The 14,542-nt window shown below is 44.0% G+C and overlaps 1 protein-coding gene across 2 annotated transcripts; it reads right to left on the reverse strand.

The window, feature by feature from the left end:
- Window positions 1–8,141: 8,141 nt before the first annotated feature.
- On the reverse strand, window positions 8,142–14,542 carry LOC117657023 (uncharacterized). Of its 2 annotated transcripts, XM_087884034.1 has the most exons (3): window positions 14,450–14,542; window positions 13,098–13,245; window positions 8,142–10,557 (listed from the first exon to the last, which is right to left on the reverse strand). In XM_087884034.1, exon 3 carries the CDS (start codon window positions 10,075–10,077, stop codon window positions 8,350–8,352), a length of 1,728 nt encoding a protein of 575 aa, XP_087740160.1. In that variant the 5' UTR covers window positions 10,078–10,557; window positions 13,098–13,245; window positions 14,450–14,542; the 3' UTR covers window positions 8,142–8,349. The 2 variants fall into 2 exon arrangements, with proteins under 2 accessions (XP_087740160.1, XP_087740159.1); XM_087884033.1 differs by lacking the exon at window positions 13,098–13,245 and having other exon boundaries at window positions 13,680–14,511.

Below are 14,542 nucleotides of genomic sequence, written 5' to 3' on the forward strand. Positions count from 1 at the left end.
TTGTCCTAGCAGGATCCCTGCCCCAGAGATTGTTGGGTGTGAGTCTCTCCTCTTGAGGTTGGACTCAGGGGTTCAGTTGGGCTTGTTGTTGACGTACCTGCCTCCCAGCTGCATTATAACAGCCCTGCCTGTGCTGCTAGAGGCAGTAGCCAGGCTGGCGGTGGAGTTCCCCAGGCTTATGGTACTGGGGGACTTCAACTTGCCGTCACTTGGCGATTCCTCAGATGCGGCTCAGGAGTTCATGGCTTCCATGACAACCATGGACCTGACCCAAGTAGTTCAGGATCCAACTCACGGGGGGACACACACTTGACTTGGTGTTCCTCTCGTAGCAGTGGAGATATGATCTGGAATTAAGGGGTATAGATGCTTCTCCCTTGTCGTGGTCAGATCATTTCCTGCTGAGGTTAGACTTCAGGGCGCTACTCCTCCATCGCAGGGAGGCAGAGCCGATTAAGTGGTTCCACCCCAGACGCCTAATGGACCCTGAAGGGTTCCAGAAGGAGCTTGGGGAGATTCCTGACTCCCTTGTCCACAGTCCGGCTGAGTCCCTGGTGGCTGCCTGGAATAGGGCGGCATCTGGGGCACTGGACCGGATTGTGCCTTTGCGACTTCTCCATGGCGGTGGATCCAGGAAAACTCCCTGGTTTACTGAGGAACTCCGGGAGATGAAGCGCCAGAAGAGATGTCTAGAGTGACGCTGGAGGACCAGTAACTCCAAATCTGACCGAACACTGTTAAGAACCTTTATTAGAACTTATTTAGTGGCGATATGGGCGGCAAAATGTTTGTATTTTTCCGCACTTATTGCATCCACTGATTCGCGCCCAGCCGCCCTATTTAGGATGACTCACTCTCTCCTTAATGTAGGGGGAGTGAGGGAGCCCTTGTAAGGTAGAACTGAGGAGTTTGTGCAGTTTCTGTCGGATAGTCGCTCAGATTCAGATGGACCTGGACTCTGATTGGGCAATTCTGACAGAGATGACAGGGGCAGGTCTTAGTCCTATTGTGTGGGATGAATTTGAGCCTGTGACTCCTGAAGAAGTGGACAAGGTTGTAGGAGCGATGAGTTCCTCCACTTGTTTGTTGGACCTGTGCCCCTCCTGGCTGGTTTCGGCCAGCAGGGAGGTGATACGAGGCTGGCTCCAGGCTTTAGTTAACACATCCTTGAGGGAAGGGGCCTTCCCGCAACCATTAAAGGAAGTGGTTGTAAGGCCCCTCCTCAAGAAGCCTTTCCTAGATCCAGCAGAATTAAAGAACTTTCGTCCAGTCTCCAACCTATCCTTTGTGGGAAAGGTTGTAGAGAAAGTCGTGGCACTTCAGCACCTACAGTCATTGGATGAAACGGATTATCTAGACCCTTTTCAGTCTGGCTTAAAACTTGGCTACAGCATGGAAACTGCTTTGGTCACACTGATGGATCATCTCTGGCGAGCCCGAGATGGGGGTCATTCCTCTATCTTGGTGCTACTTGATCTCTCAGCAGTTTTCGATACCATTGACCATGTATCCTTCTAGGACGACTAAGGGAGTTGGGAGTGGGAGGCACCGTGTTACGGTGGTTCTCCTATCTCTCTGGTCGGTCAGTCGGTGTTGGCAGGACAGAGGTCGGCCCCCAGAGCCCTCATTTGCGGGGTGCCTCAGGGCTCGGTCCTCTCTCCCTTCCTATTTAACATCGACATGAAACCACTGGGTGAGATCATACAACGATACGGGGTGGGGTATCAGCAATATGCTGATGATACCCAGCTGTATATCTCAACCCCGTGTCAGTTCAGTGAAGCGGTGGATGTGATGTGCCGGTGCCTGGAGGCTGTGAGGGTCTGGATGGGAGTCAACAGGCTCAGACTTAACCCAGACAAGACCAAGTGGCTGTGGGTATTGCCTCCTAAAGACTATGTCGATTGTTCTTCTTTGGTTCTGGGGGGAGGGGCGAGAAATTGTCCCCCTCAGAACGGGCTCGCAATTTGGGTGTCCTCCTAGACTCACAGCTAAGATTAGAGCAACATCTGGCAGCTGTAGCTAGGGGGACCTTTGCACAGGTTCACCTGGTGCACCAATTTGGATCAGGAGGCTCTCCTTACAGTCACTCATGCCCTTGTCACCTCACGGTTAGATTATTGCAACATACTCTACATGGGGCTACCCTTGAAGAGTCTTCGAAGACTACAGTTGGTCCAGATAGCAGCTGCGCGAGCTATCGTGAGTGCACCTAGATACACCCACATTACACCAATTCTCCGCGAGCTGCACTGGCTCCCGATTGGTTTCTGGGCACAATTCAAGGTGTTGGTTATTACCTTTAAAGCCCTACATGGCTCAGGGCCAGGCTATCTTCGAGACCGTCTTCTACCGCATAGCTCCCAGCAATCGGTAATATCCCACAGTGTTGGTTGCCTCCGGGTCCCGTCAGCTAAACAATGCCGGTTGGCGGACCCGCAAGAGCAGGCCTTCTCTGTGGTTGCCCCAGCTCTCCAGTTACCTCCTGAGGTCAGGACTACCCCCACCCTATTGGCCTTCCGGAAAGCTGTGAAGACCTGACTTTTCCAGCAGGCCTGGGGTTGTTGATCTCGCTGTTGCAACTTTCTGAGATCCGGCCATGAATGGTGTGCATGGGCTTTTAATGTTTTTAAAAATGTTTTTATAATTTTTTTTAATATTTTTTTTTTAATGTTTATTGTTTGCATTATTTTTGCTGTAAGCCACCCAGAGTCCCTTGGGAGTTGGACGGCATAGAAATGCGACTAATTAAATTAAATTAATTAAATTTCTATCCCCAGCACTCTAAAATTAATAGGGTTTTCAGTGCATGTAACATAGATGTTTGTGCGAGTAAGATTACCAACCTTGCTGTCAAGCAAAACCAAGAATTTAATAGTGAGTGACATACCATGTGCACTAATCAAACAGGTGGCAAGAAAGTAGGTGCAGTCAAGCAGAACACAGGTTACATAGACAGTAAACATAGGGTCAATCAAAATGGACTCAAATGTCTATACATCAATGCAGAGAGTATGATGAATAAACAGAGTGAATTGGAAATTCAAGTAAATGAGGGCAGATATGATATTGTTGCCATTATGAAAATGTGGTGGGATGAAACCCACAAATGGAATATACAGCTAGAGGGATTTAAATATTTAAAAGAAATAGACCAAATAAAAGAGGAAGTGGAGTTGCACTATATATAAGAAATAACTACATTTCTACAGAAATAGAGCACAACAATGATGAAAATTATCTTGAATGCATTTGGGTCAATATTAAAGAGGAAAAATGGCATTGCCATAGATTTATACTATAGGCCACCCAACCAAACAGAGGAAATAGATGAACTTTTTGCTAGTCAGCTAACTCAGGTATGTAGGAAGCACATCACAATAGTAATGGGGGAGTTTAACTACCCTGACATCGACTGGGAGACAAAGTCTGCGCCAAGTGGAAGATCCAACAGGTTCCTAACAAACCTAGCAGACAACTTTGTTTCCCAAAAAGTAGAGAAAGGAACAAGGGGATCAGCTATATTGGACTTAATTCTCATGAACAGAGATGAAATAATAGAAGTTGTTGAAGCTACAGGAACCTTGGGGGTAAGTCATCATGCAATATTGGAATTCAACATTATGCAAGCACAAGTAGTAGAACAAAGTCAAACTAGAGTCTTGGACTTTAAGAGAGTTAATTTCAATAAACTTAGAGCTTGGGAAGGATTCCACGGATGAGAACCCTCAATGGGAAAAACAACTCAAGAAGCTTGGGAAATTTTGAAAAGTGAGATTATAAAACCCCAATCTAGCCCAATACCAATGAAGAAGAAAAATAACAGCTCTCAAAAGAAACTAGCATGGCTGCACAAAGCATAGACACAATTTACATAGACTTCTGTAAAATTTTGATTCAGTGGTACATGACAAATTACTTCTAAAACTAAAATCTTATGGTATTTCTGAACTCTTACATAAATGGATAGTTTATTTCCTGTCAGACAGACAACAAGTGGTCAAAATAGGAAGCACTCTATTAAATCCTGTACCTGTTAAGAGTGGTGTTTCCCAAGGCAGTGATTTAGGTACAACACTCTTTATACTTTACATAAATGACCTTTGTAATCATATTAAAAGCAACTGCGTTCTCTTCGCTGATGATGTTAAACTATTCAACACCACTGACAATGCAACTACCTTTCAAAAAGACCTTGACTATGTGTCTAAGAAGTGGCAACTTCAAATCTCAACCAATAAATGCTCTGCCTTGCACATTGGCAAAAAACAAACAAACCATAAAATACAAATTAAATGGACATGGAAGAGAAAAATGTCAAGGAAACAATTGGTCCATTGTTGGGAGAAAGTGGCAAGAAGGTGACAAGCAACAGGGAGAAAGCAATACTACTTAATTCATTTTTTGCATCTGTCTTTACACAAAAGGAAACAACAGTCCAACCTATCAAAAACAGCACCAGAAAAAACAGATTAGGAACACAAGTTAAAATAGGGGGGGAAATGGTAAGTGAACACCTGTCTACCCTTAACGAGTTCAAATACCAGGACCGGATGGATTACACCCCGAGGTTCTGAAGGAACAGGCAGACAAGATCTCAGAACCACTGAACTATATCTTTCAAAGATCCTGGAGCACAGGATTTTCCAGCCAGAGGACTGGAAAAGAGATGATGTACTTCCCATCTTCAAAAAAGGAAAAAAAATAGATCCAGAAAACTATCAGCCTGACCTCAATACCTGGGAAGATTCTGGAAAAGATAATCAAGCAATGAATCAGCGAACACCTAGAAGCAAACAAAGTAATACCCAAAAGCCAACATGGGTTTGTCAAAAACAGATCACGCCAGACTAATCTTATTGCATTCTTTGACAAAGTGACAAAATTAGTGGACCAGAGGAATACTGTTGATATAATTTACTTCGACTTCAGTAAGGCATTTGAAGTAGACCATAACCTACTACTAGATAAAGTAGAAAAATGTGAGTTAGATAGCATCAGCACCAGATGGATTCGTAACTGGCTGACCAACCGCATTCAACGTGTAGTCCTCAATGGAACTGCATCTACATGGAGGGAAGTATGCAGTGGAGTACCCCAAGGCTCTGTTTTAGGCCCAGTACTCTTCAAAACTTCATCAATGACGAGGGGATAGATGGGGAACTCATCAAATTTGCAGATGACACCAAGCTGGCAGGAATAGCCAGATAATAGGCTTAAGATACAGAAGGATCTTGACAGACTTGAACGTTGGGTGCTATCTAACAAAATGAAATTCAATGCTGAAAAAAGTAAGGTTCTACATTTAGGCAAGAAAAACAAAATGCACAGGTACAATATATGTGGTACCTCACTCAACAGTAGTAACTGTGAGAAGGATCTTGGAGACCTAGTGGACAACCATTTAAATATGAGCCAGCAGTGTGCATCAGCTGCCAAAAAAGCCAACACAGTTCTAGGCTGTATAAACAGAGGGATAAAATCAAGATCACGTGAAGTGTTAATACCACTTTATAATGCCTTGGTAAGGCCATACTTGGAATACTGCATTCAGTTTTGGTCGCCACGATGTAAAAAAGATGTGGAGACTCTAGAAAGAGTGCAGAGAAGAGCAACAAAGATGATGACGGGACTGGAGGCTAAAACATAGGAAGAACAGTTGCAGGAACTGGGTATGTCTAGTTTAATGAAAAGAAGGACTAGGGGAGACATGATAGCAGTGTTCCAAAATCTCAGGGGCTGCCACAAAAAAGAGGGAGTCAAACTATTCTCCAAAGCACCTTAGGGTAGGACAAGCAACGGATGGATACTAATCAAGAAGAGAAGCAACTCAGAACTAAGGAGAAATTTCCTGACAGAACAATCAGTGGAACAACTTGCCTCCAGAAGTTGCGACCATTTGTCTGAAGTGGTGTAGGGTTTACTGCCTATGCAGGGAGTTGGACTAGAAGACCTCCAAGGTCCCTTCCAACTCCGCTATTCTATTTTATTAAGTTGTTTAGGAGTCTAGTGGTCCACTTCAAGAAACTCAGTTTTGCAGCAATTCTTCTCTGCCCCAAGGAGTCTACAATCAACAAGTCTCAGTCTCTCTCTTTCTCTCTTTCCCTCCTTCCCTCTCTCTCCATCACTCTCTTTCTCTCCCTCCCTCCACTATTTAATTCCCTCTGGAGAAATTAAGATTTCAAATACAACTAAAGTTTAGCTCTCAGGTACGTTCAGAAACTTTTACCTGTTTTATCAAGGAAAGAAAAGTGTGCTACAAGAGCAAATCGGGGTGGGGAAGAGAAACCAGGACATGGAATGCTTGATGGGTACAGAGATAAGACTGACTCCTGAGGCATCTTCTGCAGGATCACCGTCAACCCTGGCAGTGCCCTTGGATAGCTCGCTGAATTAACAAGACAACAGCAGAGAAATACATTTATCTGAAATTTAAATCATAGGGCACATAACAAGAAAATGTGTCAGGAAGAATTCATACCTCTGTTATGACCTATCACCACTTAGCTTCAATGTGAGGAATTTCAATCACTCACAACCTGACTTCTCCCTGGTGGCACTGGATTTTTTAAACAGCACAACTAATAGTCAGGAATGATGGGAGTCTAGTGCAGTAGCCACTGGAGGGCCATCACATCCTTATTACTGAACTACAGTTTTTACCACAACCCCGAGTCTGTTTGGCTTCCTATCATCCTTCCTTCCCGTCCTCCCTGTCTCTCTCTCTCTCTCTCTCCGGGGGGGGTGGGGTGGGGGAAGGAACCCCTGAACTGGTGCTAGATGGTGGGAATCTGACATCCAAAGGCTGATGAGCCACAAGCTGATGATCAGCTGGTCGGCAGAGACCCAAACACCACCTGGCTGGCAGGGAGGCAGGGCATCACAAGACAGCGGACAGCAGTCAATTTTGTTTATTGGAAGCCAACTGTGAAGGTTCCAAATGGCAATTCCATGACTGTGGGACACCACAACTATCGTAATTGCAAGCCAGTCCCACCCCCAAATAACTGTGATGAGCACAACTTTGAGGAACTACTTTTTCAGCACCAGTGTAATTTTGAAGGCCGAGTAGTAAGCGGTAAGCAAGGACTGTCTATAAAACTGAATATCCCACTGGGTTCACAATAGGCATTATTTAAAAAAAATCCTAGCTTAAGGCCAGTTCTTCCAGGATAATAAATGGATGTTGCACCACTAGGAAATCCTGTGTTTGTTTGCTAGGTAAAAAAAAAATCACAGAAGGCAGCAATGGCATAAGAGTTCCATATTGTTTCCAAGAAAAGAAGGTGTCCATAAAATCACAACAAGTCACCCCTACTATGAAGGAGAACCAGTTTTAAAGCATGTACCACAAATGGAATAAAATCTGGGGAGAAAAGGAATATGTAGCAACTGACATGTTTCAATCGAATTGCTTCTTTTGGCTTTTGAACCATGAAGGTCAACTGCAGGGCAGAACAGCCTTTACATCTGAAATTTTACATTGCTTTTATCACTGCCCTAAACTCCCCCAATATATTTGCTATTCAGATGGTTTCTTCCACTTGCGTGCCTCATTCTTGACACAATCTGAACAGACATGCTTGGTGCACTGAATTCCTTGAACTGTTATCATGTTTCCCCAAAAATAAGACCGTCTAATATTTTTTTGAATCCTGAAATAAGTGCTTGGCCTTACTGCCATGCGCTCAAAAGCACGATTTGGCTTATAATCAGGGGATGTCTTATTTTGGGGAAAACAGGGTAGGAAAAGAATATTGAAAAAAAGCCCTCATGTCTCTTCTCCTCTTGCTTTCTCCTTATATGAGGAGGCACAATCTCTTAACTATAGTCTCAGTGTTCCAATCCCCAAAAGATGCTGGCTGGAGAATTCTGAGGCTGAAAATCTTGGGGGAACCCAGGGAGAAAAAGGCTGGGATTCCTGGCATGTAGCATTTCTATCATCTATCATCATAAAAATGCAAAGAACACTCCCAAAAAGATTTTTACATAATTGACTAATTTCAACAAAAATAAATATCCAGCAACTTCTTACGCTGAAGGCCAGGTAGCCATTATCAAAGTAATATGTTCCAACTTTTTCTTTCCTCTGCCCCATCTAATACCATTACATATTTGCCTACAAAAAATCAGGCAAATTCTAGTTAATTTAATCAATTTATCTCAGCTGGACTTACAATGGGACACCAGAAATGAAATTCAAGCCTTCTCTACACTTATCATTTGACCGTCATGTGGATTTTTCTGTGAGCAATAAGGGTGGAATATTTCCTGAAGCACTGTCCACACTCAGGACACTAAAATGGTTTCTCCCCTTTGTGTATAAGGACATCATTGATAATATTAACCCTAGTACTGAGATCTTTCCCACAGTCTGGAAAGTTTCCCTCCTGTATGAGTCTTCTGGTGTTGAACCAAGCTGGAATTCTGACTGAAACTTTTCCCACAGTCAGGACATTCAAAGGGTTTCTCTCCTGTGTGAATCCTCTGGTGGGTCACGAGGCTGAAATTGGTACTGAAACTTTTACCACAATCGGGACATTCAAAGGGTTTTTCTCCTGTGTGAATCCTCTGGTGCTGAACCAGGTTGAAATTCTGGCTGAAACTTTTCCCACAGTCAGGACATTCAAAGGGTTTTTCTCCTGTATGAATCCTCTGGTGTTGAACCAGGTTGGAATTCTGACGGAAACTTTTCCCACAGTCAGGACATTCAAAGGGTTTTTCTCCTGTGTGAGTCCTCTGGTGTTTCACCAGGTTGGAATTCTGACGGAAATGTTTTCCACAGTCAGGACACTCAAAGGGTTTTTCTCCAGTGTGAGTCCTCTGGTGTTTCACCAGGCTGGAATTGTTACTGAAACTTTTACTACAATCAGGACATTCAAAGGGTTTCTCTCCTGTGTGAATCCTCTGGTGGCCGATGAGGTTGGAATTCTGACGGAAACTTTTCCCACAGTCAGGACATTTAAAGGGTTTTTCTCCTGTGTGAATCCTCTGGTGTATCACAAGGCTGAAATTGGTACTGAAACTTTTACCACAATCGGGACATTCAAAGGGTTTTTCTCCTGTGTGAATCCTCTGGTGTTGAACCAGGTTGGAATTCTGACGGAAACTTTTCCCACAGTCAGGACATTCAAAGTGTTTTTCTCCTGTGTGAGTCCTCTGGTGTTTCACCAGGTTGGAATTTTGACGGAAACTTTTCCCACAGTCAGGACATTCAAAGTGTTTTTCTCCTGTGTGAGTCCTCTGGTGTTTCACCAGATTGGAATTCTGACTGAAACTTTTACCACACTCAGGACATTCAAAGGGTTTCTCTCCTGTGTGAATACTCTGGTGTTGAACCAGGTTGGAATTCTGACTGAAACTTTTCCCACAGTCAGGACATTCAAAGGGTTTCTCTCCTGTGTGAATCCTCTGGTGTTGAATCAGGGTGGAATTATGACTGAAACTTTTCCCACAGTCAGGACATTCAAAGGGTTTCTCTCCTGTGTGAATCCTCTGATGTTGAACCAGGCTGGAATTGTTACTGAAACTTTTCCTACACTCGGGACACTCAAAGGGTTTCTCTCCTGTGTGAATCCTTTGGTGTTTCACTAGAGTAGAATTGTTACTGAAACTTTTACCACAATCAGGACACTCAAAGGGTTTCTCTCCTGTGTGAGTACTCTTGTGTGACACCAGGCTGGAATTCTTACTGAAACTTTTATCAGAAGCAGGAAATTCCAATGGTTTCTCTCCTGTATGAGTGCTCTGGTGTGAAACGAGGTAAGAATTTTGACTTAAACTATCCCCAGAGTTAGGACATTTAAAGGGTTTCTCTTCTGTGTGAATCCTCCGGTGTATCACTAGGTTGGAATTATCGCAGAAACATTTCTCACAATCAGGACATTCAAACAGTTTCTCCTTGGTGTGAGTCCCCGTTGCCATGCTTCCTAAAGCATTTACTGCATTGGGAGCACTTGTAGGGCTTCTCTCCTGTGTGGGTCCTTCCAAGAACCACAATGGAGGTGTTCTGATCAGAGGTTTTGCCACATTTAGAGTATTGTATGGCTTTTCTCCAGTCGGGATCCCCTCTGGCATAATCAGCTGTGATTTGCAAGTTGTATCTTTCCCACAACAGGCACCTCTATGGAGCTTTTCCACAACTCATATTCCTTTGGACGTAAAAAATATGGATGATTCCTTGTTTAGCAGTGCTTTGATTCAAGCTGTTTTCTTCCCCCTAGAGTGGGCCTGCAACTCTGTCTGCTCTATGTGGCTTTCCAATTGACCTTTTCCTCCCCAGTAACTTCCAGATATTTCCCTCTTTTGCCCAATGGAAAAATAATCTGCCTTGACTTTTCATGTAATGTCTGCTTGAATTTCACACCCTGCTTTTCTCAGCTAGGAATCTCTTCCTGATTTTCTCTTGTTTTCCTCTCACTTGCTGAGGAAGATTAAGAATTCTGTGGCTCTCTGAAGGAAATGGAAGATATATTGATTTCTGGACTGACTTGCTTTGGTGTTCAATGTTGCTTGTTATCCTCAGTTGTCCAGAGTGCTCATTGCCATCTCCTTTGTCTATAAGATTCAAATAAAAATGTATCTTTAATTGTGCACGAAATGGCTGCAGAAGATGAGAAAAAAAGAAAAAGGGTTACATTACAATGAAAAAGCAAACATGCTACAATACTCAAAGAAGCTCTTACATTAATCATGACACATGGAAGACTACCCAGATCCAAGTTCGAATATCCATTCAGTGATGAAATTCCCTTGTTGACTGGGTCAATCACAAATTCTTAGCAGTGCAAAGTGTTGTTTTCACATACAGTCAAGTGAAAAAGAAAGTACATCCTCTTTCATTTCTATGGTTTTACTTTTCAGGGTATCATAAGTATCATCGCAACAGAACAGAAGATAATAACAGAATTGGAAGGGACCTTGGAGGTCTTCTAACGCAAGCCCTGCTCAAGCAGGAGACCTTATACCATTTTGGAGAAGTGGCTATTACGTCTCTTCTGAAAAGCTTCCAGTGATGGAGCACCACAATGTCTGAAGGAAAGCCGTTCTACTGGTTAATTGTTCTCACCATTAGGAAATTTCTCACTGCTTCCATAGTGTAAAGAGGTGAAGTAGCAGCCAAGTACTGCTAATAAAGTGCCTGTCACGTTCCGGCCGTCAGCAAGGAATTTAGACAGAGCCAAAGATGGTTAACTGACAAACTTTATCCCACAAGCTACAACAAGCAGCACGAAGTGACAAACTGGCAATAGGCAAAGTCAGTGCTAATGTGGTTAATCCCTCCACCGTTTATATAGCGTCAGTTCCACCCACACAGCTCCATCCAGGACCTGCCCCTATAACCCCCCACCCCTTACGTGGCATCCAGTGCTGACACAGCCCAGCGCGCAGGTCATACATACTGCGGGCACCATACGCAGGCCTCGCCTCCCATCCAGCCCTGGCAGGCTTCGCGCGGCCCTGGATAAAGCAGGGCACCGCCTCAACAACGGTAGGTACTTTTCAAGCCATGGAGGCCTTGTGCCACTGAGCTGGCAGCTCCCGGCGCAGCGTGTGGGTATAGCCATGCCTCCCAGCTGGCAGCTCCCGGCACGGCATGTAAGCCAGGCCCCCATGAACGTCCGGCCCATCTGGCAGATCTCGATATGGGGTGCAGCCAAGGTCTCTGTGCAATTGGCAGCCCCGGTGACTGGAGAGCTGACATTGCCCTTGATCTATTGCTCCTAAGTTGCATTAACAGTGGGATACAATCAAGATCAAGTGAGGTACTAATACCACTCTATAAAGCCTTAATAAAACTGCACCTAGAGTACTGCATCCAGTTTTGGTCACCACACTATAAAAAGGATGTTGAGACTCTAGAAAAAGTGCAGAGGGGAGCAACCAGGATGATTAGGGGACTGTAGACTAAAACAGATGAAGAACGGTTACGGAAAATGGGCATGGCATAGTGAAGAGAAGGACCAGGAGAGATATGATAGCAGTCTTCCAATATTTGAGGGGCTGCTACAGAGAGGAGGGGGTCAAGCTATTTTCCAAAGTACTAAGGAGAGATTCAACCTAGAAATAAGGAGGAACTTTCTAACAGTGAAAACAATCAACTAATGGAACAGCTTGCCTTCGGACATTGTGGCAGCTTCATCACTTATAAAGTCCCTTCCAACTCTCGTAATCTGTTAAAAAGATTATTCATAAATGGGAAACATTCAAGACAGTTGCCAATCTTCCCAGGACTGGACATCCAAGAAAATTCACCCCAAGGCCAGACCAAAGTTGCAAAGTTGCATCTGAACAAATCACATGACTTTTGGAACACTGTCCTTTGCACAGACCAGACCAAAGGGGAGTTGGTTGGCCGTAATGCAGTGACACGTTTGACGAAAATCAAACACAGCGTATCAGCACCAGTATCTCATACAAACCATCATGCACGGTGGTGGAGGGGTGATGATTCGGGCTTGTCTTTCAGCCACAGGACCTGGACACTTTGCACTCTTTGAGTTGACCATGAACTCATCTATATACCAAAGTATTCTAGAGTCAAAAGTGAGGTCATCTATCCAATAGCTAAAGCTTGGCTGACATAGGATTATGCAACGGACGCAAAACACATCAGCAAATCTACAATAGAATGGCTGGAACAGAAAAAAATCAAGGGGTTGCAATGGCAGTCAAAGTCCAGACCTCAACCCAATTGGTGGGACGTCAACATAAACAAACACCCACAAACCTCAATGAACTGAAGCAATGTTGTAAAGAAGAATGGGCCAAAATTCCTCTACAACTCTGGAAGAGATTGATAAAGACATACAGAAAAGAATTACTTCTAGTTGTTGCTGCTAAAGGTTCTTCTACAATTATTGAACCATACTTTTTTTTACACATGATCTCTCTGTTTTGGTTTTCTTTTTGTAAAATAAAAGATGACCTGATGTAAGTCAAGAAGAGTGTACTTTTTTTTCACATGACTGTTTATCTGGAAGTCCTGGGGAGAGATTATGCATTTGGAGATATACACATTCAGAGAGAAATAATACAGACACCTACAATATGGAGAAAATCAATGTCTTTAAAGCCTGAAAAAATCTCGATCATACCTTCTGCGCTAATGTTAATCAGGAACCTGATGAATTTGATGTTTGCTCATATGTTGAGATGGTAAGGCCGAAGTTCAGGCCTCAACAGTCTCCTGAGGCCATGGAAACGTTCACAGGAAACCACTAGCCTGTCTGTTAGGCATGTGACCTAAAATCACACAAGGCATGCTTGACTATTTTTATAATTTTTATTATTTCTATATTTCTATACTTTATCTGTCGTGTCCCAGCTGCCTCTTATGTAATGAAGCGAAAGCAAAGAAATGTATAAATATCTGCCTTTCATTGTGCTCAGGGCTCCTTCCTTCTTAGGAGGGACCCATCTTTATTCAGCTGAAGAAATGCGTTGGCTTATCAACAAACACACTTGAACTCTCTTTTATTTTATTGAGCCACACCTGACAATCTGCATGACACTAACTTTACAGATGTGGGGGCTTTAAATGACCAAATGAGGCCTAAAGCCTCTGCAAGATTTGAAGCACCAGTTATGCCCATGGAAGCCATGAACTCCAAGTAAAGGCAGAAAATGCTTTCCACAACCCCTTTGGTGACATCCCAATTGAAGTAGTCCTCACTTACTGACTGCAATTGGGACTGGCATCTGTGTCACTAAGCATTTTATTTCCAGCTCCTTTCTCCTGGCTTGGAACCGGACCGGATTTTTCTTCCTACACATCCTACAATTTATTTAGATTTTAATGTGTATGTATTATTTTCTGTCTCTAAACAGCCCACAATTATGTCACGGTAAGGTTGGAGGCCAATACATTTTATAAATAAATACACCTGAACAGTCAAAACATTCAATAGGTATTTTTTAAAAAGTGCTGGGTTAAGCACAGTGGAGCCTGGGGGGGCACCAATAGGAAACACATACTTGTTAGCTAGAAATGGAAGTAGAACAAAACAAGAACAACCCAAAAAAGACCAGAGGCAAATAAATCCGATCTTGTTGCCCAGAAAACATCAGGTCCATAAGAGAAGAATTGAGTTGGGGGGACCTTAGAGGTCTTCTAGTCCATCCCCTGTTCAGGCAGGAGACCCTATTCCATCCAGAACAAATGGCTGCCCAATCTCCCCTCAAAACCCTCCAGTGATGAGAGCAGCCACAACCTCTGGAGGGAAGCCATTCCCAAAGAACCAACCTCCACTTGAAAGAGGCTTTTTCAAGCTTCCCACCAGCAGAAATTGCAGCCCCCAGTTTCCCAGCCTGCAGCACCAGTGGGCTTCCATTTGGGGAGGGAAGGAACCCGCAGCAGCCGCAGCTGAGAGGCTTCAGCCCAGTTGCTTCTCCGCTTCCAGCCCAAGTTGCTCCCGGACTCTCCTCCCACCTGCTGCCCTCCACTCACCTGGCAGCTGCTGCTCCGACCATGGAAACAGCACAAAAGCCGCTCTGCACACCAACTTCCTCCCATCAGTCATCCGGAAGAGGAAGTTCCTCT

This window comes from Pantherophis guttatus, chromosome 2 (assembly GCF_059756535.1).
Source record: "Pantherophis guttatus breed Tessera chromosome 2, ASM5975653v1, whole genome shotgun sequence".
Lineage (NCBI taxonomy): Eukaryota > Metazoa > Chordata > Lepidosauria > Squamata > Colubridae > Pantherophis > Pantherophis guttatus.

Bases quoted from the DNA above. Each gene is read 5' to 3' on its own strand.
- LOC117657023 (XM_087884034.1), bottom strand. From the start codon at position 10,077: ATGCCAGAGGGGATCCCGACTGGAGAAAAGCCATACAATACTCTAAAT.